We start from the raw sequence: 24,749 nt of genomic DNA, 5'->3' as shown, positions 1-24,749 counted from the left end.
CTAACTTTTCCTCTCCCCCCCTCCTCTTTTCTTGAATGCATCTTTATAGACTGCAGCATGTCTATTTATCTTGCGGAGACGCTCCATCTCCGCAAGATAAATACCACAATCCTATGTATAGGATGCGGTGATTCCGCCTGTGTTCAATGATCACTGGCGGAATCACCACGCGTACAAAGGGGGCGGCGCTTTGGGCGGAGTGGGGTATCCGCTGCTTCCAAAGCGCTACGTTTCCTGACCGTGGAAACATACCCTAACACCTCTTAGCTGATGGATCTGCCCACTTTCCTAAAAAAAACAGAACAAGCAGAGATTTAATGAATAAAGCACAAGTTATGCTGAATACTTTCCCACAACTCTATCTATCAATCTCAGCTCCTCCTGTTATGTGCACATCTATCTGCAGATTAAAGTGTATTTCCAATGTGATAGTTTCCCTTTAAGGTGAGATGGACAACAGCCATTTTATTTGTCAGTACACACTCTGTTCTTTGGCCTTTTAATATGTACACGAAGCAAATAAAGCGTATCTGAATTCCATGGGACCAATTGCATAAGACAAGCAAACACTTTTTTTTGTGAATTTCAATGCTCACGGGTACATGTGCTGTATATTGCATTTATACATCCATAAGAAAGCGTTTTGCCAGTAAACTATTGGTAACGTTATGTGCCTGCAGCTCAGGGACTGTCCAGGTTACTTTCCAGTATTTTGTATGCAGAGCAGGAATTTCCTAATTTCCCTTGCAAGCTGCAGCTTGAACTCTTGACTCTTTTTGTCACATTAGACGCCCAAAAGGAAATAAGACCATCTCAGTGAATAACACATCATGGCTGGGAAGACGTGTCTCATACTTCTCATATCTCTACCTGTCGTACTCCTTAAACCTGCGGAGAATGGTAAGAGATTGTCATCTGGTTGTGTGCGTCCATGTCATCTAGATGAATATTCCAGAGAGCGTGGTGTCCGGTTAGTCTTGTGGCACATACTGGTTGTTCTAAAATACATAGAAGTAGAAAGTATTGAGCCGGACATGATACAAGTCTGCTCGGTACCAGCACAATTACTGAAATCCAGTACACTGTTTATGTCCAGTCATTACTAAACTTAATTTCTAAGAATTAGTGAATTTCTCGATGAAGGAATAGATAATATTTGCTTTTGTGGTCTTGTACTCCCCTACGTCCATTGTTGCTGCATGCAGTTCACACTTTTGCTCTTTCTAATGTGATTCCAAGCATTGCTACTTTAGAAAACTGAGATAACTTTTATATATGATAAAGCACATGCTTTTTTATTAAATCTGATGACTAATAATAGTAGAAAATCCCTGTGATTCATAAATTAAAATCTGGTGTTATTGCCACAGAGGTAATGTGATGTGGGTATACACATATCAAATTCACTAAAATTACTAAACTACTTTGAGCTTTTGATCATTTTATGTCTCCAAAAGAACCATTAGATGCTAGCATGCGCAATAATGTTACATTTATAGGGGCTGTATGCTTTCTCTGAATGACGGGGGTCTCATTATTGGCAGTATAAGCCTGGTGCCCGGCTCAAATAGGCAGATACTGCGGAAAATGCGGAAAATGATGTCCGACATAACACAATGCGACTTTGTCTACATCATCACAGTCAATGGCCCTGTCAGCAGAAATGTTCGAAATCCATTTTCCGGGACTTTAGCAATAAACCCTGATGGATCCATCAGCTGTGTGGCATACAATTTTCTCATATGCAATAAAACCAACACATTTTGTTGTCTGCATAAAATTGTTTTCAAGCTTCTCTTACCCCTAAAACAGTAAAGAAAAGATAGCACTAGGATACATGAAAGGCATTTTATTCATGGATCCATCGATTTTTATGGGCCAATTTAATCAATGACTCGGATAAAAAATAGACATGTCCCTGTTGTTTTTGTGGACACTTGGTGTGTATACATTCTTGTAGATGACACTGGATGCATGTTCTAGCTGTAAAAAAAACCCTGGATAGAATATATACAGAAAACTTGGAAGTCTGAGTGAGGAAAAAATATAATAGGTAGAATTTCAGCTATGTCAAAGTCTTTGGCTGAATTTACATCTGCTCTTCCATATAACCCATGGCTGGATCCGTTGTATGACAGGTACCAGTGGTATTGGACAGATTCCATTGACTTAAAATGGGTTCTAGAATAAGTTTAGAATAAGTTTGCATGATGGCCTATTCTTACCTTTATCTTTTCGGTCATTGGTCTTGTTAAATGGGCCTTCTGTAGATTCCTGGGCCAGGTGCCCCTCCAACCCCTACACACATTATAGTTACCCCCATGGTCAGCAGGGCCTATCTTTTTGAAACCTAAATACATTTTAGTTCCCATGTTACTTACTGGTTGGTGGAGTTGGAACGTTACCTGTTTCGCATCTATATTCAAAAACTATAGAGGCTGATTACGGTAAGTAGTATCTGATGAGACTAGCTCAGTGCGTAAATGGCATGGAGAAAATTTGATTATGATCTGAACAGGAGGGAGACTTATGCCAGTGATTTTAATTTGTTTGCAAGGTTATCCAATGTGTTGGAATTATTAGTGTGTAATACAATAATGCTGATTGTCATATCTAAATCGCAGTTTTTGTGACTGAAAATGAAGCAAATGGCATTCTAAAGAGGTGGAAACGTGCAAATAGTCCATTTGAAGAGTTTAAAAAAGGGAACCTGGAAAGAGAATGCTATGAGGAAGTGTGCAGCTATGAGGAAGCTCGGGAAGTGTTTGAGAACGATGAAAAAACTGTAAGGACAACATTTTTCAATGTCTATAAAAAGAGCTGGGGACAGGCATCCTAGGATCCCTAAGTCCTGGCATGTATAGTGTCTATAGTCTGAATCAGTATATGTTAATGCTGTCAGGGGCCTGTGAGTCCTGCTGCCGCCTCTCATGCACGAGGATTGATTGACAGATATTTGTTGTATTCAAAACAATGCAGGAAAAGCCCCTAGATAGAGAGAAAGATCCCCCCCAGCTCAAAATCTTCCCACCTTCAGACCTGAGAATGAATGGTCAGCAGAAGGTAACAAAATGTAATTGTCAATATGTCTGAAGATTCGCAGAAGAGGAGGCTTTGCTTCCCATAGAGACCAAACATAGTTCAGTGTTTGTTTTATTGCCTGCTATGTGCAGACGTCTCAACATCTGCATCACCATGACCTATAACTCCTGCTTCAACCTCAGTGTTCCCTCATTAGTGCCATGAACAGTACCCTGGTAGCAGTGATAGCCACAATGCACCTATACCAACGACACCCATACCAACGACATACCCATCACGGCAGTGACAGCCACAGTGCTCCCCTTAAGAGTCACAGAGACAGTAACTTAGTGTCATTAGCAACAGTGCCCCTTGTTAGTGCCCTCTATTAATGCCGTCAATGATGCTGTCCCACATTAGTGCCAGGAACAGGGTTTTCTATAGTGCCATGAGACATACTGCCCCTTGATTATGTCACCAGCTTCAGTGACGCTTATTAACATTTACGTGTCCCAACTATGAACTACTCCACCGGTTACATCAACTATATCCTGACAGAATTGGCTTCAATTTCATTGGTATTGTGTTTGGATTATGTATTTCATCATTAAAATCTACAGCAACTTCTTTATTGCCACTGATTTTTGTGCTGAAAAGCTGCAAATTATCTTGTGATATCAAATTGACCACACACAACAGAAATCCAAGATCCCGCTCCATATTTGTCCTGCAATAATTCTAACAAATCCACTATGGAAAATCCACTGGTGTTACTGACAGCTGGGTGCTGTGCCACGTAAACGTGTCCTTGGCATTGCTCCCTGATAATCTGGACTGCATGGAGCAAATTTTAGTGTGTTTTTTTTTTCAACAGCTATTAGAATATTCTCAGGACAAGTATAAGATCTGTCTGGGAACACATTGTTAAACCAACAGCATGATCCCCTTGCAATTGCAATTAAGGAAGTAACATGAAGAAAACGCCCAGAGAATGTTAAACTATATGATGCCCAGAAGCTGGAATACTAACTTTAGAGTTTATAGAAAAAAAATCTTTTTCATTAATGAAACAGAAATATAACAAAAATTGAACAGTATAAAAAGAGGTGGACAAAAGAAGATCTGAAAAGCCCCGAGGGTTACCAGGCTATGGTCATGAACAGCTTAATTATATAGTAGCATTGCTGTAAACGATGTACAATGTTAGCAGCCATTTCATGCAAAGTGCTTACCCATCATAAAGTGCCTGTGCAAAATCCTGGCGGGGAGTTTTTATAAGGCTACTAAAAACAGTATATTTAAAGGGGTTGTCCACTACTTGGACAACCCCTTTTCAATCTGTATGTTTCCTCCTTCTAAAATAAAAACACCTATACTCACCTCCGGTACTGACGTCGTTCCAGCGGTGTCGGCACTATCTCTCCCGGCAATTGCATAACAGTGTGATGTCATGCGAACCTTGCGGCCAGTCAGTGGCCAGGTTCACTTTCCCACACCATTGTACTAATCGCTTACACCCGGAGGAAGGGAGCACTGCTGTTCTCTCTCCTCCTCAGGATGTATGTGATACGTCTGAAGGCAGGGACTGTGTAATGCCAGGCTGTTACATGATGGAACGGCATCGGTACAGAAGGTGAGTAAAGGTGTTTTTATTTTACAAGGAAGAAACATACGTATTGAGAAGGGGTTGTCCGAGTAGTAGACAATTTCTGGAATGACTACAATCATATATACCTAGAAGATGATATTTTTACTCTTTGTGCTGCTTAGTTGACTCAAATATAGTTGCATATGTTAACATTTTACGTTGTGTATTCAACAGAGAGAATTCTGGAGCAAGCATATTGGTAAGTATGTCACAGATACGGACGCAGCAAGGTTTGAATAGAACAGGTTTTACTCAATTCAAAGAGGGTAGAAGCCTGGTGGGACACACTGTATTGTGGCACTGGGTTACACTTCCGGGATGAGGCACACACGTTGGCAGTTACAGCAAAAACTAGACTCTGGTTATGAATAGAAGAGGAACTGCTTAGCATGTGAGACGCCTGACTCGGCACACTTTCCAGTCTATCTTACTAATGTTGCTCCGGGATTTTGGTCAATGTAGAATTTGTAGATGCAGGTTGATTCAGACTCCATACTTGACCAATCAAATAATTCTGACTTCTCATCTGACCCCTAAAGTATCGTAGATTCTAGATTGGACCTCTAGATTCAGACCCCAGACATGGCACCAAAGGCCCCATAAACATTAGAGACAAACTCACCGATATTGGCAGGATTGGCCAACAGTCTGATGTGTATGGGGCTTCCCGACTCTCATCTGACAAATGATGTTGGGGGAGAAAAGGATCCTTCACGTCAGATTCCTGGTAGCCCATCCTTTTGCTCTCTGTAAGGTAAGCCATTACCAGCTCCTCTTACAGCAGCTCTATCATAGAGGAGAAAGGAGTTCTCAGCACAGCTGAGCGTTCCTGAGTATGGGAGACTGGCTTCAAATTATGGACCATAAACTAGAAAGAATAAAATATTCAGACTCCAAGCCAAACACCTTCTTTTACTTTCCTCCCGGGTTCCATTTCAGTTCTTTACACCATGGCACACATGGAACCTAATCCCGGCAATATTATTTGGTTGTATGCCGCACCCGATTCTAAAGAGGATTGCAAGGAGGATAAATATTTTCACCCACTGTCTACTGGATCACTCCATTAGATATCAGACAAAAGAAAATTGTGAGTAACGGTTGATTAAAGGTGGCAGATTAGAGGCTGGCCACTAATTCTATACATTATAATATCTGCCACTGACTTCCATGCTGATGAAAGCTTAAATACTTGTTAACGTAAAACATCGATAATTATACCAAATGCTATGGATAGGTTCCCAATACTGGGAATAGGATTTTTGACGTGTAAAATATCCAGCATTAAGTTACACATTACCGTTTCAGGAGTTGTATGATATAGGCAATTAAGAGTAAATGGAAATTAACCCAAAAATGCTGCAATTAAAGGTTTTCTTTTATATTTTAGATGGTGACCAGTGTTCACCTAACCCTTGTAAATATGGTGGGTCATGCAAAGACGGAGTTGGTGAATACACGTGTCTCTGCAATTCTGGTTATGAGGGTAAAACATGTGAAATAGGTAAGTCTTGAATCCAACTGACTCTTATTGAGATATACTGTATTTTACCTTGATTTGTACACAGTCACTACATAGACCCGCTATTAAGATAAAATAGACAAATGTATTTAAAATTTCTCATAAAAAAGTAAAGTGCAGCAGAAGGATGTGGCAACGAGGGAGGACATCACACAATTAGCAGCACCATTCCAAACAATATATGGTGAAATGCTATTGAATGGATACAGTCAACTTTCCAGAAAATATCAGTATGGATAGTTAAAAAAAAAAGGTGAGATGATGCTTACAAAGCCTTCTGAGAAATTAAACTGTAAACTATGCAAGGATGGAATACTTCTGTGCAAGAAATGGAATAGTCCACATGCTTATGATAGCGATAAATATTGAAAATTTGCAAATGCCATAAGTCGAAAAGTGAATCCAAAAGTATTGTCAGGACATTGCATCTCAGTGCAAAAGTAGTGCATGGTATGACGAATGAATAGAACCCATAACCCAAAAGGAGACATACATTAATTAAAGAAGTTGTCTATTTAAAATAAGACAGCAATGTCTAAAAATAACCAAAAATATATACACCGTGTGCAAAATTATTAGGCAACATGTATTTTTGATTAATTTTATTATTGAACAAGTACAGTTCTATCTGTCAATCCAGAAGGTTAATAAATCTGAATATTTAAGAAAGTAAAAGTGAGGTTTTGTCTTTCATAGGAGAATATCTGTGTGCATAATTATTGGACAACCTAGTGTGCAGAATTAGGAAGAACGAAAAATTTCACATCTCAATTGTTTATTTTCATGTGTAAAGTGAGAATATTAACCAAACAATTCAAAATGTCCAAAATACATTTCTGTATGTAGAGAAAATTGGCGCGCACTCAGGGTAATAAGGGAGCGAGGTGCAGGTGTAGTGGGCTATGACAGCCCTACGTACATATAAAATATAGTACACCGCACACTCTGTATATATATTGCAAATAGTGAAGGATTTATTTATATAAAGTAGAATTAGGTGACATGAAAAGCGACCAAAGGTAATTATAATGACGTTTCGGCCCTGCCAGGGCCTTAATCATATAATCGCTATAGAAAAAATAAAGAACAGACAAAAAAATACATGAACATACAATATATGAAATACACCGTATTTAAAGTCCAACAAAAATAAAGTTCCCATCCTGGATAAGAGAGAAAAATGCAAAATAAAATAGAGGGGAAAAGGGGGGGGGGGGGGGGGGGAAATGTCATAGTAACTGTAGCGTAATCTGATATACTTCCATAATATATAACACTTCGTATGTCAGCAAGGAAGACATGAGGTTAGAAACATGATAACAGGGTAAGGCTAAGACTCCTGAAGCAAGACCATATGACAGTACACTTGGGCAATTTTACTAGATGCAATTTACCTTCAATGTGCACAGAGGAGAGGAAAAGATCCTGGTAGGTAGAGGCATATACTGTGGAGAAGACAGAGGTACGTGAGATGGAGGGTATATAGGGAGGATACATAGATGATGAGAGGCTATAGGTGAAATGCTGTATAATATATACCTTAGATGCCAGTAAGCTGTGTATATATCACGCAAAGAGAGCCCTGTAGGGGTCTGTGGAAATGTAAGGCGTAGTACTGTAAGGGAAAGGTACGTAAATAAATGTAATGGTAGCTAAACCAATAAATGGTAGAAGAGGGGAAGACTAATTACCTTTATAAGTGCAGTAGATATGCGGCGCTCCCGCGCCCTGCAGTCAGTGTGTGGTGTGGCTGGCGCTGCTGTGTTATGAAGGCGCAAACCGGAAGTAGGACCTGCGGTACCGGAAGTGATGCAGGCGGCTCCGGAGCGCTACTGCGCATGCGCGGCCGGCGATATTGTTGATGCCTGGTTGCTGGGAAACCCAGGCGCTCCAATGCACAGCCATGGAAAGCGAAGCCAAAGCGCTAGTGTGGGCAGTGTCACCTATGATAGCATGGTATAGTGGTGACATTGAAAGTGTAGGGCAGGCACAAAAGGTAATAAATTGGACCTAGTGCTAGAACTTGTAATGTAAAAAAGGGTAGTGCATGTAAAAAAGACAAAATACCGTGTGGCAGAAATAACATGAGCGATAATATGGGTACGATTACTACATAAATAGACTAACAAGGGGTCATGTATGAAATGAAAATATGGACATAGCTAGAGTAATGTGGCTAGGGGACTCACCGGGGTGATCAACGGATCTGCGGGGAAAGAAAAGGACAATATCAATAGGCTTAAAGAACTATATCAGCCAATCTATTTCCCTATTGAGACCCCTAGGTGCAAGTGTATCCAATGTATATATCCAATAAGTCTCCCTAGATTTTAATTGTTTGATATGATTGCCGCCCCGTCTAGGTCGGGGTACCTGCTCCAAAACCTGGAATTTGAGTTGGGCCACCGTGTGTCTCGCCTTAATAAAGTGGTCAGGTAGGGGAAGCCATGTTTTGTTACATCTGATGGTGGACTTATGGCTAGCGATTCTATCGCGTATATGTTGCGTGGTTTCGCCCACGTACAGTAGGCCGCAGGGGCATTTGATGGTATAGACCACGAAATTAGAATCGCATGTGTAAAATCCACGGATGGGATATGACTTCCCAGTCCTAGGGTGGGTCACGTTGTCTGATTTTATTACGTTTGAGCAAGCAGCACAGTTCAAACATGGGAAGGTCCCGTTGCGTCGTGAGCCTAAAAATTGTTGGGTAGGTATCCGGTGTGTGCTGCCCATGTCAGCCCTGACAATCTGATCGCGGATATTAGGTGGTCTCCTCGTGCTCATAAGTGCGGGTACCTTAAAAGACGGGATTTCGGGGTGGGCCCTACCTAGAAGGGGCCAATGTTTTTTGATGACGGAGTATATTTTAGTCATGAAGGGATGATGGGTATGGACAAACGGTATCCTTTCTTGGGGATGACGTGGCGTGGGGCTAGTGGGTGGACCGGAGGACCTGTTGAGTTCCTGCGTCAGGAGAGTAGAAGGATAATTCCTGTCGCTGAATTTCTGTGCCATGGACGTTAATCTGACTTGTCGTGTCTCGGGGTCCGTTACAATGCGGGACACTCTTTTAAATTGAGATCTGGGCAAACTGTTTTTAGTGGTGGTGGGATGGCAGCTGGAATAAAGTAGCAGGCTGTTACAGTCCGTGGGTTTTGTATACAGGTCCGTTTGTAGGAATCCGTTGGTGTCTTTCAATACCAAGGTGTCCAGGAAAGCAATTTCTGTTGCATGGGTATGGATAGTGAATTTAAGTTCTTGGAAAGTGGAGTTAAGGGTAGAAAAGAATGAGTCGAGGGTATCTGATGACCCTGTCCAAATTAGGAAAACATCATCTATGTATCTACAGTAGTCTAAAGCATGTTGGGAAAAGGACTCATTATTATAGACGTAATGTGATTCGAAGTAATCCATATACGCATTAGCGTAGGCCGGAGCCACATTAGAACCCATGGCGGTCCCGCACAACTGGACATAATATGTGTCCTCATATAGGAAATAATTTTCAAATAAGACCATATTTAGAAGTTCAAGACAAAAGGATATGGCATTCTGAGACATATCAGATCGTTCCAGGAGCTCTCTGGTGGCTCGTATACCTTTCTCGTGGGTTATGGATGTATATAGACTGTTCACGTCCATGGTGACGAGAAGGCTGTGGGGAGGTACCTGATGTATCTGTTTGATTTTCTCTAGAAATTGGTTGGTGTCTAATATATAGGATCTAGTGTTTTTTGTTAGTGGTGTCAGGATTTTTTCGAGAAATACGGACAGTGGTGAAAGGACTGAACCGGTTGAGGCCACAATAGGTCTGCCAGGGGGGTTCTGTAGAGATTTGTGTATTTTAGGAAGGACGTAAAAAACCGGGATTATTGGGTGGGGGTTCTGTAAGAATGTAGCCGTCTTGTTATCGATAGTACCGTTGTCCAGGTATACTCCAACGAGGTCCTTGATTTTTTTGGTGATAACTGTAGTGGGGTCTCTAGGAATGGACCTATAGGTATTGGTGTCTGACAGTTGCCTAAGTATCTCGCTACGGTATTGTGACCGGTCCATTACAACTGTAGCACCCCCTTTGTCAGCAGGTTTTATGGTAATTGTATTATTAGACCGTATTGCGGAGAGTGCCTGTTTCTCTTCAAGTGTCATGTTGGTATGTGTTGGAAAGAATCCCAATCTTTGTTCATGTGATAAGGATTTGATGTCACGGTCTACAAGAGAAATAAATGTTTCAACGGCATGATAAGAGTGAGGAGGTGAAAAGGTGCTGACGTTACGAAGTCCCAGAGAAGAAATGGATAATGCCGGGATGGTGTCAGAAAGTCCGGAGGGCCTGCCAGCTGTGTCCATTGTTGGCATGTTGCCAAAGTGAGTCTTAAGTCTAATCGATCTGTAGAATCGATGCAGGTCCTTTTCAAGTTGGAATGGATCCCAGTGGGGCGTCGGACAGAAAGATAATCCTTTCTGTAGGACCGTTAGTTCCGCTGGTGACAGGGAATAGCTGGAGATGTTGACCACTTGATTGGTTGGCTTACCTGGCTTCGGGTCACCATTCTGTCGCCGCGCTCTTCGGGTGGGTTTGTTTGATATCGTCCGCCCCTGCGGCCTGTGGCTAAAAAATGTTGCCTGTTGGAACCGGTGGAGGAGTCGCTGCCGGAGCTGAAGGATCCTGGTCTCCTGGAGTTGTAGCGCTGTCGCCAATTCGGGGTGTTGGAGGAGTCGCTCCATCTGTACACCTTGTCGTTGGCGTAGTCCTCACTGTCTCGCTGGAACTTAAGTCTCTTTCTTTCCTGTAGGTTTTTCTCGAACTCTGCGATGGCTTTGTCCGTTTTTGTTTTGAGTGCGGTCCAATCCGTAGATGAAAGTGTGGTAGTGAGCTGGGTCTCGATGGCCTGGATACTTTTTTGAACGTCAATAATTTCCTTTTGGAGGTATTCAATTGTCAGGACAATAATGTCTAGTGAGCATTTATTGAGAATTTGTTTATACCTGTCACAGAATTCAGGATTGTCTGCGAATAGAGTAGGTCGCAGATTACATCTCAATCCTCTAGGAATTTTGTTGTGACGAAAATATTCGGCAAGGGTAGTGCAGTGCAAGTCATATGAGACTAGCTTACGCTTAGTCTTCTCGTAATCCCTGGTTCTCAAATCCGTTGCGGGTGTTTTGAGGAACTCAGTGGAACCAGTTACTGATGAAATGATACTGGCGCTAGTGGCTGTATCGTAAGCAAAGGTGGTAGTGGACATTAGGGCAACCCGGTGCAGCAGCCAAGACTATAGCAAGATATGTAGAGAAAATTGGCGCGCACTCAGGGTAATAAGGGAGCGAGGTGCAGGTGTAGTGGGCTATGACAGCCCTACGTACATATAAAATATAGTACACCGCACACTCTGTATATATATTGCAAATAGTGAAGGATTTATTTATATAAAGTAGAATTAGGTGACATGAAAAGCGACCAAAGGTAATTATAATGACGTTTCGGCCCTGCCAGGGCCTTAATCATATAATCGCTATAGAAAAAATAAAGAACAGACAAAAAAATACATGAACATACAATATATGAAATACACCGTATTTAAAGTCCAACAAAAATAAAGTTCCCATCCTGGATAAGAGAGAAAAATGCAAAATAAAATAGAGGGGAAAAGGGGGGGGGGGGGGGGGAAATGTCATAGTAACTGTAGCGTAATCTGATATACTTCCATAATATATAACACTTCGTATGTCAGCAAGGAAGACATGAGGTTAGAAACATGATAACAGGGTAAGGCTAAGACTCCTGAAGCAAGACCATATGACAGTACACTTGGGCAATTTTACTAGATGCAATTTACCTTCAATGTGCACAGAGGAGAGGAAAAGATCCTGGTAGGTAGAGGCATATACTGTGGAGAGGACAGAGGTACGTGAGATGGAGGGTATATAGGGAGGATACATAGATGATGAGAGGCTATAGGTGAAATGCTGTATAATATATACCTTAGATGCCAGTAAGCTGTGTATATATCACGCAAAGAGAGCCCTGTAGGGGTCTGTGGAAATGTAAGGCGTAGTACTGTAAGGGAAAGGTACGTAAATAAATGTAATGGTAGCTAAACCAATAAATGGTAGAAGAGGGGAAGACTAATTACCTTTATAAGTGCAGTAGATATGCGGCGCTCCCGCGCCCTGCAGTCAGTGTGTGGTGTGGCTGGCGCTGCTGTGTTATGAAGGCGCAAACCGGAAGTAGGACCTGCGGTACCGGAAGTGATGCAGGCGGCTCCGGAGCGCTACTGCGCATGCGCTGCCGGCGATATTGTTGATGCCTGGTTGCTGGGAAACCCAGGCGCTCCAATGCACAGCCATGGAAAGCGAAAAATATTTATCCTTTTCCCCTCTATTTTATTTTGCATTTTTCTCTCTTATCCAGGATGGGAACTTTATTTTTGTTGGACTTTAAATACGGTGTATTTCATATATTGTATGTTCATGTATTTTTTTGTCTGTTCTTTATTTTTTCTATAGCGATTATATGATTAAGGCCCTGGCAGGGCCGAAACGTCATTATAATTACCTTTGGTCGCTTTTCATGTCACCTAATTCTACTTTATATAAATAAATCCTTCACTATTTGCAATATATATACAGAGTGTGCGGTGTACTATATTTTACAAAATACATTTCTGACATTAATGATATTAAACCCCTTTCTGACCTCGGACGGGATAGTACGTCCGAGGTCAGAAGCCCCGCTTTGATGCGGGCTCCAGTGGTCAGCCCGCATCAAAGCCGGGACATGTCAGCTGTTTTGAACAGCTGACATGTGCCCGTAATAGGCGCGGGCAGAATCGCGATCTGCCTGCGCCTATTAACTAGTTAAATGCCGCTGTCAAATGCAGAGAGCGGCATTTAACTACCGCTTCCGGCCGGGCGGAGGTCGGCGATGCTTGTACATTGTAACCATAGAGGTCCTTGAGACCTCTATGGTTACTGATCCCCGGTAGCTGTGAGCGCCACCCTGTGGTCGGCGCTCATAGCACACCTGCATTTCTGCTACATAGCAGCGAACATCAGAAATGTGAAAAAATAAAAAAAATATAAAAGTTTAAATCACCCCCCTTTCGCCCCATTCAAAATAAATCAATAAAAAAAAAATCGAACCTACACATATTTGGTATCGCCGCGTTCAGAATCACCCGATCTATCAATAAAAAAAAAGCATTAACCTGATCGCTAAACGGCGTAGCGAGAAAAAATTTGAAACGCCAGAATTATGTTTTTTTGGTCGCCGTGACATTGAATTAAAATGCAATAACGGGCGATCAAAAGAACGTATCTGCACCAAAATGCTATCATTAAAAACGTCATCTCGGCACGCAAAAAATAAGCCCTAACCCGACCCCAGATCACAAAAAAATGTAAACGCTACGAGTATCGGAAAATGGCGCTTTTTTTTTTTTAGCAAATTTTGGAATTTTTTTTCACCACTTAGATAAAAAATAACCTAGACATGTTTAGTGTCTATGAACTCGTAATGACCTGGAGGATCATAATGGCAGGTCAGTTTTAGCATTCCGTTTTCTAGTACACGACATGGTAAAACCAATGATGTCGTTCAACTCATCCTGCAAAAAATAAGCCCTCACATGGCCAAATTGACGGAAAAATAAAAAAGTTATGGCTCTGGGAAGGAGGGGAGCGAAAAACGAACACGGAAAAATGGAAAATCCCAAGGTAATGAAGGGGTTAATATAAAAAATATATCAGTGACCATTATAGCCATCCTTCTTTTCAATAACAGTCATAAGCCTTCCTTCCATCAGGTCTATCAGTTTCTTAACCTGTTGATGGTCAACTTTTTGGGCAACACCGACCACAGCCTCCCAGACACCAGTCAGAGAGGCTGACTGATTTTCTTCACCGTAATTCTCCTGTTTAAGAAGGACCCACAAGTTCTCAATAGAGTTTAGGTCAGGTGAGTAAGAAGCCATATCAAGCAGTGGAGTAGTTAGATGTATGCGATGTTGCAGAAAAATAATGTTTTTCTTGAGAGATGCAGACTTGTTCCTGTACCACTGTTTAAAAAAAGTTTCTTCTAAGAACTGGCAGTAGGTTTGGGAGTTGATTTTGAGTCCATAATCAGCCCCAAAAGGTCCAACTACCTCATCTTTAATAATACCAGCCCATAGCAGAACCCTATTTCGACCTTGCTGGCATCTGAGCAAAAATGGAAGTCTGTGCCCATTACTGATCCAGGAATCCATCCATCTGATCTGTCAAGGTTCACTCACATCTCATCAGTCCATAAAACCTTTGAAAAATCTGTCTTCAGATATGTCTTGGCCCAGTCTTGACTTTTCAATTTGTGTCATTTTCAGTAGTGGTCGTGTATCAGCCTTCCTTACTTTGTTCTTCTGAGCTCCTCAGGGAGGTTGTACTTCTGGAATATGAGAGCACTGGGGGCTTCCTGGTCGCTTCATATTTGATTCTTCTCAATGTTTTTGCAACCCTGTTAACTAATTGAAACTTTTGGTAGTTCTGTACTTGCACCCCAATATTTTAGCAATTTGAAAAGTGTTGCATCCTTTTGTAAGAGTTCTAACAATTTTTCACTTTTCAAGGTCAGGTAAATCTATTTTTGGCCCATTTTGCATGAGGAAAACAAGTTGCCGATTAATTCTGCACACCTTGAAAAAAGTCCCACCCTCCCTCGTTGCACAATGACACATCACCTGATTTGCTTCATCCAATAGGCATTCAAGTTTATACAGCTTGGAACTGGAAAATCTGCATACAAAAAAAATATGATATGGTCAAAATATTCACTTGCCTTATAATTCTGCACACATTGTATTCACTTGCCAATTTTTGGAAAATTGTTTGGATCTTTGAACTTTACACTTTGCCTTATATCACAGTGTGGGATGAGCATAGTTCATTCCTGTCCTGTACTGTTATGATGTGCTGTTTCCTTGCTACATTGTTGCCACAGTAATCATTCCTTTGGATAACAATTACTAACGTTTCTACACAGTTTGTATTTGACAATCAATTATTTGATAATATTACTAAAAAATTGTCATAAGTCTACATTATTGGTGATAACAATGTGCGTACTTTAAGGATGTGTTTATGTGGCGATTTTTGGAGGCTGAAAAATTCAATGAGTTTTTCAAGCAGAAACCACTTAACGAGATGCTCCTTTTTATTTTTAATTGGAGGCTTTTATTCCAAACTTGTTTCCTGAAGTATGTGCACATGCCGAGTTTTTAGTGCCGGCGTACCTAAATTCTTTTGCTAGAGGAAAGTGATTTAGGAAAATGTTGGCAATGTTTTCCTGAAGCGTAATTTTTGGATGTCTATCATGTAGTCTTTTTGCAGTGGCTTTGCTGCTACGTTGTGCAATGCATATTTTCATTCTTTTTAGAATTAATCTTGTAATTTTTCTGGCAAATTACGGAGCATACCTGCCTGAAAAGCAATTGTGCCCAAACTCTTAAAGACATTTTTGAAGTGTTCTTTTTTTTTACACTGTATTTTCCAGCCGTTTGATTTGACAAGTTTAGAGCAGATTTGAAGAAGAACATGCCTCAATGAAATGACATACGTATCTCTTCTTTTTTTTGCTGTTTTTCAAAATCTCATCACAAAAAAACACTCCAACTCATCTTGTGAACTACAAAGTTAATTTTACATTGAACTGACCAGAATGAGCATGTTTTTTGGTGATACACATGATATATTTATCTGCAAACCATTTGCAAGTCCAGATGAATTTCAGGAGATTTGCTGAGACTCTGCCGAGAACTAAAACAAGCTGTATCTATTAATGGTCCTCAGATTATTATCTCATGCACACCTAGAAGAGGTACTTTATGCATATATAAATATACATTTGTGAAATTATAGCAACATTAATTACAGTACATACCTAGATTTTTTTACACCATTTTTCAAGTTAATAAAGTAAATTTCTGAAACTTACTTGAAAAATTATAAGGAGGTGACAGAGGCCATTATATGCCTCCCCCTCTTTGGATCGTATTCATATTAATTGTGTGCGGTTTCCTAGTGTTTGTTCCTGTTAATGTGTTAATGTAATGCTGGTATAATGTGTATGCACTTGTTGATATGTGTTGTGTAGAGTTGAGCGACCTTGACCTTTTTAGAGTCGAGCCGGGTTTCACGAAACCCGACTATCTCAAAAGTCGGGTCGAGTGAAATCGGCCGATTATGACGTAAAGTCGGCATCGACCGAAACACGAAACCCAATGCAAGTCAATGGGGCAGCATAGTCGGCAGTGAGTGGGGGCCAGGAAAACACCTAGAGTGCCCATTTTAATGTCAAAACCATCCATTCTTCTTAATGAAGCTTGTCAAGCGTAATTTACCTTATAATAATTGGAAGGCATTTGAAATTGGGGGTCATTTGGCTAAAGTTGTGGTGGGTAGGGCTGGTTCAAGTAATTAGTGGGCCCAGGAAATCTGGACCACGTCACGGCAGTGGAGCAGGGAGAGGTAAGTATTTCAACTTTGCAAGTGCTGTGAACCTGAGCAAGCAGGGGGGGCCCACTAGTTGGCATTGGCACTGGCACAGGGCCCCTCAAAGTACAGCGGTGTGTTTGCACGGCGGGGGCGCCTCCCACCGGCAGCAACACTTTTGCGTACCATGAGAGGCCCTGTGCCAGTGACGTCGCCAACTAGTATTCCTCCCCCCACCTGATGAAGGAACCTGCACTTTCATCTGCACCTTCCTGTTTGTCCCCGTGTAAGGTGGTATGGTATGCGGGAAGGGGGACCTGACTTTCAGCAGGGTCACAATCTTGCAGTGTAGCGTGCACGGGAAATGTTGCGTTATGGGTCAATGTACCAGCAGACTCATCTATCACTGGCTGGGCAATGGGCAGGATGAGGAGGAAACACAGATATAGGCCCAAAGAATAAAGTGGGCTAAATGCAGTTCAAAATTGGTAACACAGGACTAATCAGGGGGCATTGCAGTGGAGGACAACTGGAATGAGAGGCTGACACAGAGAGTAGGCCCAAATCAGTAAGTAGTCGAAATGCAGTTCAAAATTGGCAACAGTAGTAAACAGGCGGCACAGCTTTGTTCAGTGGAGAACAGCAAGGAGTGGCAGACACCGATAGTAGGCCCCAACCCAACTAGTAGGCCAAATGCAGTCTAACATTAACAACTACTTAACGAGCGCCTGAAAACGGAATTTCAGGACAGGAAACCAGGAGAACAGCAAGGAGCGGCAGACACCGATAGTAGGCCCCAAACCAACTAGTACGCCAAATGCAGTTGTTCCGTTTAACCACAATTTAATGAGAGCCTGAAGATAGAAGTTCAGGAAAGGCAACCTGGAGAACACCTTGGAGTGGAACACACCATCTCTCTACACCCCATACCCAATTTGTAGGCCTAATGCAGCGTAGTTTCCAACAACTACTAAACGAGAGCATGATGATCGAAGCATTGGCGAGGAAACCTGGGGAACACCTTGGAGTGGAACACACCATCTCTCTACAGTGGAACACACCATCTCTCTACACCCCATACCCAATTTGTAGGCCTAATGCAGCGTAGTTTCCAACAACTACTAAACGAGAGCCGGAAGATCGAAGCAATGGAGAGGAAACCTGGGGAACACCTTGGAGTGTAACACACCATCTCTCTACACCCCATACCCAATTTGTAGGCCTAATGCAGCGTAGTTTCCAACAACTACTAAACGAGAGCCGGAAGATCGAAGCTCAGGAAAGGCAACCTGGAGAACACCTTGGAGTGGAACACACCATCTCTCTACACCCCATACCCAATTAGTAGGCCCAATGCAGCGTAGTTTCCAACAACTACTAAACGAGAGCCGGAAGATCGAAGCAATGGAGAGGAAACCTGGGGAACACCTTGGAGTGTAACACACCATCTCTCTACACCCCATACCCAATTTGTAGGCCTAATGCAGCGTAGTTTCCAACAACTACTAAACGAGAGCCGGAAGATCGAAGCAATGGAGAGGAAACCTGGGGAACACCTTGGAGTGTAACACACCATCTCTCTACACCCCATACCCAATTTGTAGGCCTAATGCAGCGTAGTTTCCAACAACTACTAAACGAGAGCCGGAAGATCGAAGCAATTGAGAGGAAACCTGGGGAACACCTTGGAGTGGAACACACCATCTCTCTACAGTGGAACACACCATCTCTCTACACCCCATACCCAATTTGTAGGCCTAATGCAGCGTAGTTTCCAACAACTACTAAACGAGAGCCGGAAGATCGAAGCTCAGGAAAGGCAACCTGGGGAACACCTTGGAGTGGAACACACCATCTCTCTACACCCCATACCCAATTTGTAGGCCCAATGCAGCGTAGTTTCCAACAACTACTAAACGAGAGCCGGAAGATCGAAGCTCAGGAAAGGCAACCTGAGGAACACCTTGGAGTGTAACAAACCCTCTCTCTACACCACGGAAGGGCTGATTCTTAGGAAGGAAGGCTGTCGGAAAGAAGCAGGGCGCGTCCGAGGGTGATTATATTCTTATTAGGTATATACTCACCCTCGGACGCGCCCTGCTTCTTTATTTGTAATGAATGTTTATTTGCAATGTGGTTTTGACTTACTCTATTTTTTTGGTAAATAATGATTTTATTATTTTCATTGTTTTGCATCTTCTTGGCAATAATATAAAGAAGACGCGACAGGACAACACTCGGTGGATGCCATATCTGTGTTTAAAATTGAAAAAACCTTTCAGTTAACTACTTGCAGGAGAAAGTTATTGTAGCTGGTGGCCATTTTTAGTACTGTACCAGATTTTTGTTGTATGTGTTTGTTTTTAATGTTAAAATGTCTGCATTTGATATCTCTCCAGTATTTTCTTTTTTATAAGCAAAATACTTATTTTTATATTTTCTGATGTTGGTTCCAGGGGTACACGGGCAGCAGTGGTGTGGTCAGTGGAGGCCTAGTGGAAGGAGTGACCGCAGACAGGCATCGAAGGCCTAAAATAATAACACATGGCTGTAGGCAATTTTAAATTGGTTACAGGGGTACACGGGCAGCAGTGGTGTGGTCAGTGGAGGCCTAGTGGAAGGAGTGACCGCAGACAGGCATCGAAGGCCTAAAATAATAACACATGGCTGTAGGCAATTTTAAATTGGTTCCAGGGGTACACGGGCAGCAGTGGTGTGGTCAGTGGAGGCCTAATGGAAGGAGTGACCACAGACAGGCATCGAAGGCCTAAAATAATAACACATGGCTGTAGGCAATTTTAAATTGGTTACAGGGGTACACGGGCAGCAGTGGTGTGGTCAGTGGAGGCCTAGTGGAAGGAGTCACCGCAGACAGGCATCGAAGGCCTAAAATAATAACACATGGCTGTAGGCAATTTTAAATTGGTTCCAGGGGTACACGGGCAGCAGTGGTGTGGTCAGTGGAGGCCTAGTGGAAGGAGTGACCGCAGACAGGCATCGAAGGCCTAAAATAATAACACATGGCTGTAGGCAATTTTAAATTGGTTCCAGGGGTACACGGGCAGCAGTGGTGTGGTCAGTGGAGGCTGAGTGGAAGGAGTCACCGCAGACAGGCATCGAAGGCCTAAAATAATAACACATGGCTGTAGGCAATTTTAAATTGGTTCCAGGGGTACACGGGCAGCAGTGGTGTGGTCAGTGGAGGCCTAGTGGAAGGAGTCACCGCAGACAGGCATCGAAGGCCTAAAATAATAACACATGGCTGTAGGCAATTTTAAATTGGTTCCAGGGGTACACGGGCAGCAGTGGTGTGGTCAGTGGAGGCCTAGTGGAAGGAGTCACCGCAGACAGGCATCGAAGGCCTAAAATAATAACACATGGCTGTAGGCAATTTTAAATTGGTTACAGGGGTACACGGGCAGCAGTGGTGTGGTCAGTGGAGGCCTAGTGGAAGGAGTGACCGCAGACAGGCATCGAAGGCCTAAAATAATAACACATGGCTGTAGGCAATTTTAAATTGGTTCCAGGGGTACACGGGCAGCAGTGGTGTGGTCAGTGGAGGCCTAGTGGAAGGAGTGACCGCAGACAGGCATCGAAGGCCTAAAATAATAACACATGGCTGTAGGCAATTTTAAATTGGTTCCAGGGGTACACGGGCAGCAGTGGTGTGGTCAGTGGAGGCCTAGTGGAAGGAGTGACCGCAGACAGGCATCGAAGGCCTAAAATAATAACACATGGCTGTAAGCAATTTTAAATTGGTTCCAGGGGTACACGGGCAGCAGTGGTGTGGTCAGTGGAGGCCTAGTGGAAGGAGTCACCGCAGACAGGCATCGAAGGCCTAAAATAATAACACATGGCTGTAGGCAATTTTAAATTGGTTACAGGGGTACACGGGCAGCAGTGGTGTGGTCAGTGGAGGCCTAGTGGAAGGAGTGACCGCAGACAGGCATCGAAGGCCTAAAATAATAACACATGGCTGTAGGCAATTTTAAATTGGTTACAGGGGTACACGGGCAGCAGTGGTGTGGTCAGTGGAGGCCTAGTGGAAGGAGTCACCGCAGACAGGCATCGAAGGCCTAAAATAATAACACATGGCTGTAGGCAATTTTAAATTGGTTCCAGGGGTACACGGGCAGCAGTGGTGTGGTCAGTGGAGGCCTAGTGGAAGGAGTGACCGCAGACAGGCATCGAAGGCCTAAAATAATAACACATGGCTGTAGGCAATTTTAAATTGGTTCCAGGGGTACACGGGCAGCAGTGGTGTGGTCAGTGGAGGCCTAGTGGAAGGAGTCACCGCAGACAGGCATCGAAGGCCTAAAATAATAACACATGGCTGTAGGCAATTTTAAATTGGTTACAGGGGTACACGGGCAGCAGTGGTGTGGTCAGTGGAGGCCTAGTGGAAGGAGTGACCACAGACAGGCATCGAAGGCCTAACATAACAAAAATGTCAATACAATGGTATTGTCAGTGGCAGGCTTTGAAGGATGTCAGCGCATAGACTAAACATTGGTGGAGCTGTGAGATAATTTTGCAAGTGGTAGAGCACTGTTTGAGCTGGGGTGGGGGGAAACTGTCTTGTGGCCGGCGGTACAGGCCCAGGGCCCCTCATATTACAACGGTGTGTCTGACGTTGGGTGCGCACCACCACCGCCAGAGACACTTTATTGTACTAGGAGGGACCCAGTGGCAGTGCCGTCGACCAAAAGCGGGCTCACCCACCTCTTCAGACAAACTGCACTCTCACGGGTGCTGTCGCCAAGTGTCGATACCACGGCCCCGTGTGGGGAGTTTGGCCATTTAGTGAGGTGTAAACATGTCGTATGCTGGACAATCAGGTGCAGAAAATTACGAGATTGGAAAAGGCATTCAGAATAGTCCACAGGCAAGACCTTTTCATAGGAAAGCTAGGTGTCAGCCGGGCAAGGTGGGGCAAAAGATTTCGAAATCCAGTTGTGGTTCATTTTAATGAAGGTTAGATCATCTACATTTTGGGTAGCCAGACGAGTCCTTTTTTCTGTTAGTATTGAACCTGCAGCACTGAATACTCTTTCTGATAGGACACTAGCTGCCGGGCAAGCAAGCTCCTGCAATGCATATTCTGCCAATTCTGGCCAGGTGTCTAATTTTGATGCCCAGTAATCAAATGGGAATGACGGTTGAGGGAGAACATCGATAAGGGATGAAAAATAGTTTGTAACCATACTGGACAAATGTTGTCTCCTGTCACTTTGAATTGATGCTGCAGTACCTGTCCTGTCTGCGGTCATAGCAAAATCACTCCACAACCTGGTCAGAAAACCCCTCTGGCCAACGCCACTTCTGATTTCTGCCCCTCTAACTCCTCTGGTCTGCTGGCCCCTGCAGCTCGTGTGAGAACGATCACGGGCGCTGTGTGCAGGGAATGCCAGAAGCAAACGGTCAACAAGAGTTGATTGTTTGGTTGCTAATATTAGTTCCAAGTTCTCATGTGGCATTATATTTTGCAATTTGCCTTTATAGCGAGGATCAAGGAGGCAGGCCAACCAGTAATCGTCATCATTCATCATTTTAGTTATGCGTGTGTCCCTTTTGAGGATACGTAAGGCATAATCCGCCATGTGGCCCAAAGTTCCAGTTCTCAAATCTGCGGTTGTGCTTGGTTGAGGGGCAGTTTCAGGCAAATCCACGTCATTTGTGTCCCTCAAAAAACCAGAACCCGGCCTTGCCGCGCCACCAATTTCCAGTGGCCCCGGAAAAGCTTCCTCATTAAAAATATAATCATCCCCATCATCCTCCTCGTCCTCCTCCTCCTCTTCGCCCGCTACCTCGTCCTGTACACTGCCCTGGCCAGACAATGGCTGACTGTCATCAAGGCTTTCCTCTTCCTCAGCTGCAGACGCCTGATCCTTTATGTGCGTCAAACTTTGCATCAGCAGACGCATTAGGGGGATGCTCATGCTTATTATGGCGTTGTCTGCACTAACCAGCCGTGTGCATTCCTCAAAACACTGAAGGACTTGACACATGTCTTGAATCTTCGACCACTGCACACCTGACAACTCCATGTCTGCCATCCTACTGCCTGCCCGTGTATGTGTATCCTCCCACAAAAACATAACAGCCCGCCTCTGTTCACACAGTCTCTGAAGCATGTGCAGTGTTGAGTTCCACCTTGTTGCAACGTCTATGATTAGGCGATGCTGGGGAAGGTTCAAAGAACGCTGATAGGTCTGCATACGGCTGGAGTGTACGGGCGAACGGCGGATATGTGAGCAAAGTCCACGCACTTTGAGGAGCAGGTCGGATAACCCCGGATAACTTTTCAGGAAGCACTGCACCACCAGGTTTAAGGTGTGAGCCAGGCAAGGAATGTGTTTCAGTTGGGAAAGGGAGATGGCAGCCATGAAATTCCTTCCGTTATCACTCACTACCTTGCCTGCCTCAAGATCTACAGTGCCCAGCCACGACTGCGTTTCTTTCTGCAAGAACTCGGACAGAACTTCCGCGGTGTGTCTGTTGTCGCCCAAACACTTCATAGCCAATACAGCCTGCTGACGTTTGCCAGTAGCTGCCCCATAATGGGAGACCTGGTGTGCAACAGTGGCAGCTGCGGATGGAGTGGTTGTGCGACTGCGGTCTGTGGACGAGCTCTCGCTTCTGCAGGAGGACGAAGAGGAGGAGGAGGGGGTGCGAACGGCTACAGCCAATTGTTTCCTAGACCGTGGGCTAGGCAGAACTGTCCCAAACTTGCTGTCCCCTGTGGACCCTGCATCCACCACATTTACCCAGTGTGCCGTGATGGACACGTAACGTCCCTGGCCATGCCTACTGGTCCATGCATCTGTTGTCAGGTGCACCTTTGTGCTCACAGATTGCCTGAGTGCATGGACGATGCGCTCTTTAACATGCTGGTGGAGGGCTGGGATGGCTTTTCTGGAAAAAAAGTGTCGACTGGGTAGCTCGTAGCGTGGTACAGCGTAGTCCATCAGGGCTTTGAAAGCTTCGCTTTCAACTAACCGGTAGGGCATCATCTCTAACGAGATTAGTCTAGCTATGTGTGCGTTCAAACCCTGTGTACGCGGATGCGAGGCTAAGTACTTCCTTTTTCTAACCATAGTCTCATGTAGGGTGAGCTGGACTGGAGAGCTGGAGATCGTGGAACTAGCGGGGGTGCCGGTGGACATGGCAGACTGAGAGACGGTGGGAGATGGTATTGTTGCCACCGGTGCCCTAGATGCAGTGTTTCCTACTACGAAACTGGTGATTCCCTGACCCTGACGGCTTTGGCCTGGCAAAGAAACCTGCACAGATACTGCAGGTGGTGCGGAAAATGGTGGCCCTACACTGCCGGAAGGGATGTTGCGTTGCTGACTAGCTTCATTGGCCGAGGGTGCTACAACCTTAAGGGACGTTTGGTAGTTAGTCCAGGCTTGCAAATGCATGGTGGTTAAATGTCTATGCATGCAACTTGTATTGAGACTTTTCAGATTCTGTCCTCTGCTTAAGGTAGTTGAACATTTTTGACAGATGACTTTGCGCTGATCAATTGGATGTTGTTTAAAAAAATGCCAGACTGCACTCTTTCTAGCATCGGATACCTTTTCAGGCATTGCAGACTGAGCTTTAACCGGATGGCCACGCTGTCCTCCAACAGGTTTTAGCTTTGCCACGCGTTTTGGGCAAGATACGGGCCCGGCAGATGGAACCTGTTGCGATGTTGATGCCTGCTGCGGCCCCTCCTCCTCCGCTTCAGAACTGCTGCCGCCTGCACCCTGTTCCCCCAATGGCTGCCAATCGGGGTCAAGAACTGGGTCATCTATTACCTCTTCTTGTAGCTCGTGTGCAACTTCGTCTGTGTCACCGTGTCGGTCGGTGGTATAGCGTTCGTGATGGGGCAACATAGTCTCATCAGGGTCTGATTCTTGATCAGCACCCTGCGAGGGCAATGTTGTGGTCTGAGTCAAAGGACCAGCATAGTAGTCTGGCTGTGGCTGTGCATCAGTGCACTCCATGTCAGATTCAACTTGTAATGGGCATGGACTGTTAACTGCTTCACTTTCTAAGCCAGGGACGGTATGTGTAAAGAGCTCCATGGAGTAACCCGTT

General features: G+C 43.9%; 1 protein-coding gene across 1 annotated transcript in view; it reads left to right on the top strand.

Annotated features, from left to right (window-relative positions):
- Nucleotides 1-765: 765 nt before the first annotated feature.
- F10 (coagulation factor X) overlaps nucleotides 766-24,749 on the top strand; it is a 37,116-nt gene continuing 13,132 nt past the window's right edge. Inside the window, exons 1-4 of the mRNA XM_069757890.1 lie at nucleotides 766-900; nucleotides 2,625-2,785; nucleotides 4,844-4,868; nucleotides 6,060-6,173. Coding sequence (XP_069613991.1) covers nucleotides 831-900; nucleotides 2,625-2,785; nucleotides 4,844-4,868; nucleotides 6,060-6,173 — 370 coding nt within the window. The 5' untranslated portion in view covers nucleotides 766-830. The remainder of the gene's footprint in view (nucleotides 901-2,624; nucleotides 2,786-4,843; nucleotides 4,869-6,059; nucleotides 6,174-24,749) is intronic.

Source organism: Ranitomeya imitator, chromosome 3 (assembly GCF_032444005.1).
Source record: "Ranitomeya imitator isolate aRanImi1 chromosome 3, aRanImi1.pri, whole genome shotgun sequence".
In the NCBI taxonomy this organism is placed as follows: domain Eukaryota; kingdom Metazoa; phylum Chordata; class Amphibia; order Anura; family Dendrobatidae; genus Ranitomeya; species Ranitomeya imitator.
This window is presented reverse-complemented; position numbering and strand designations above follow the sequence as displayed.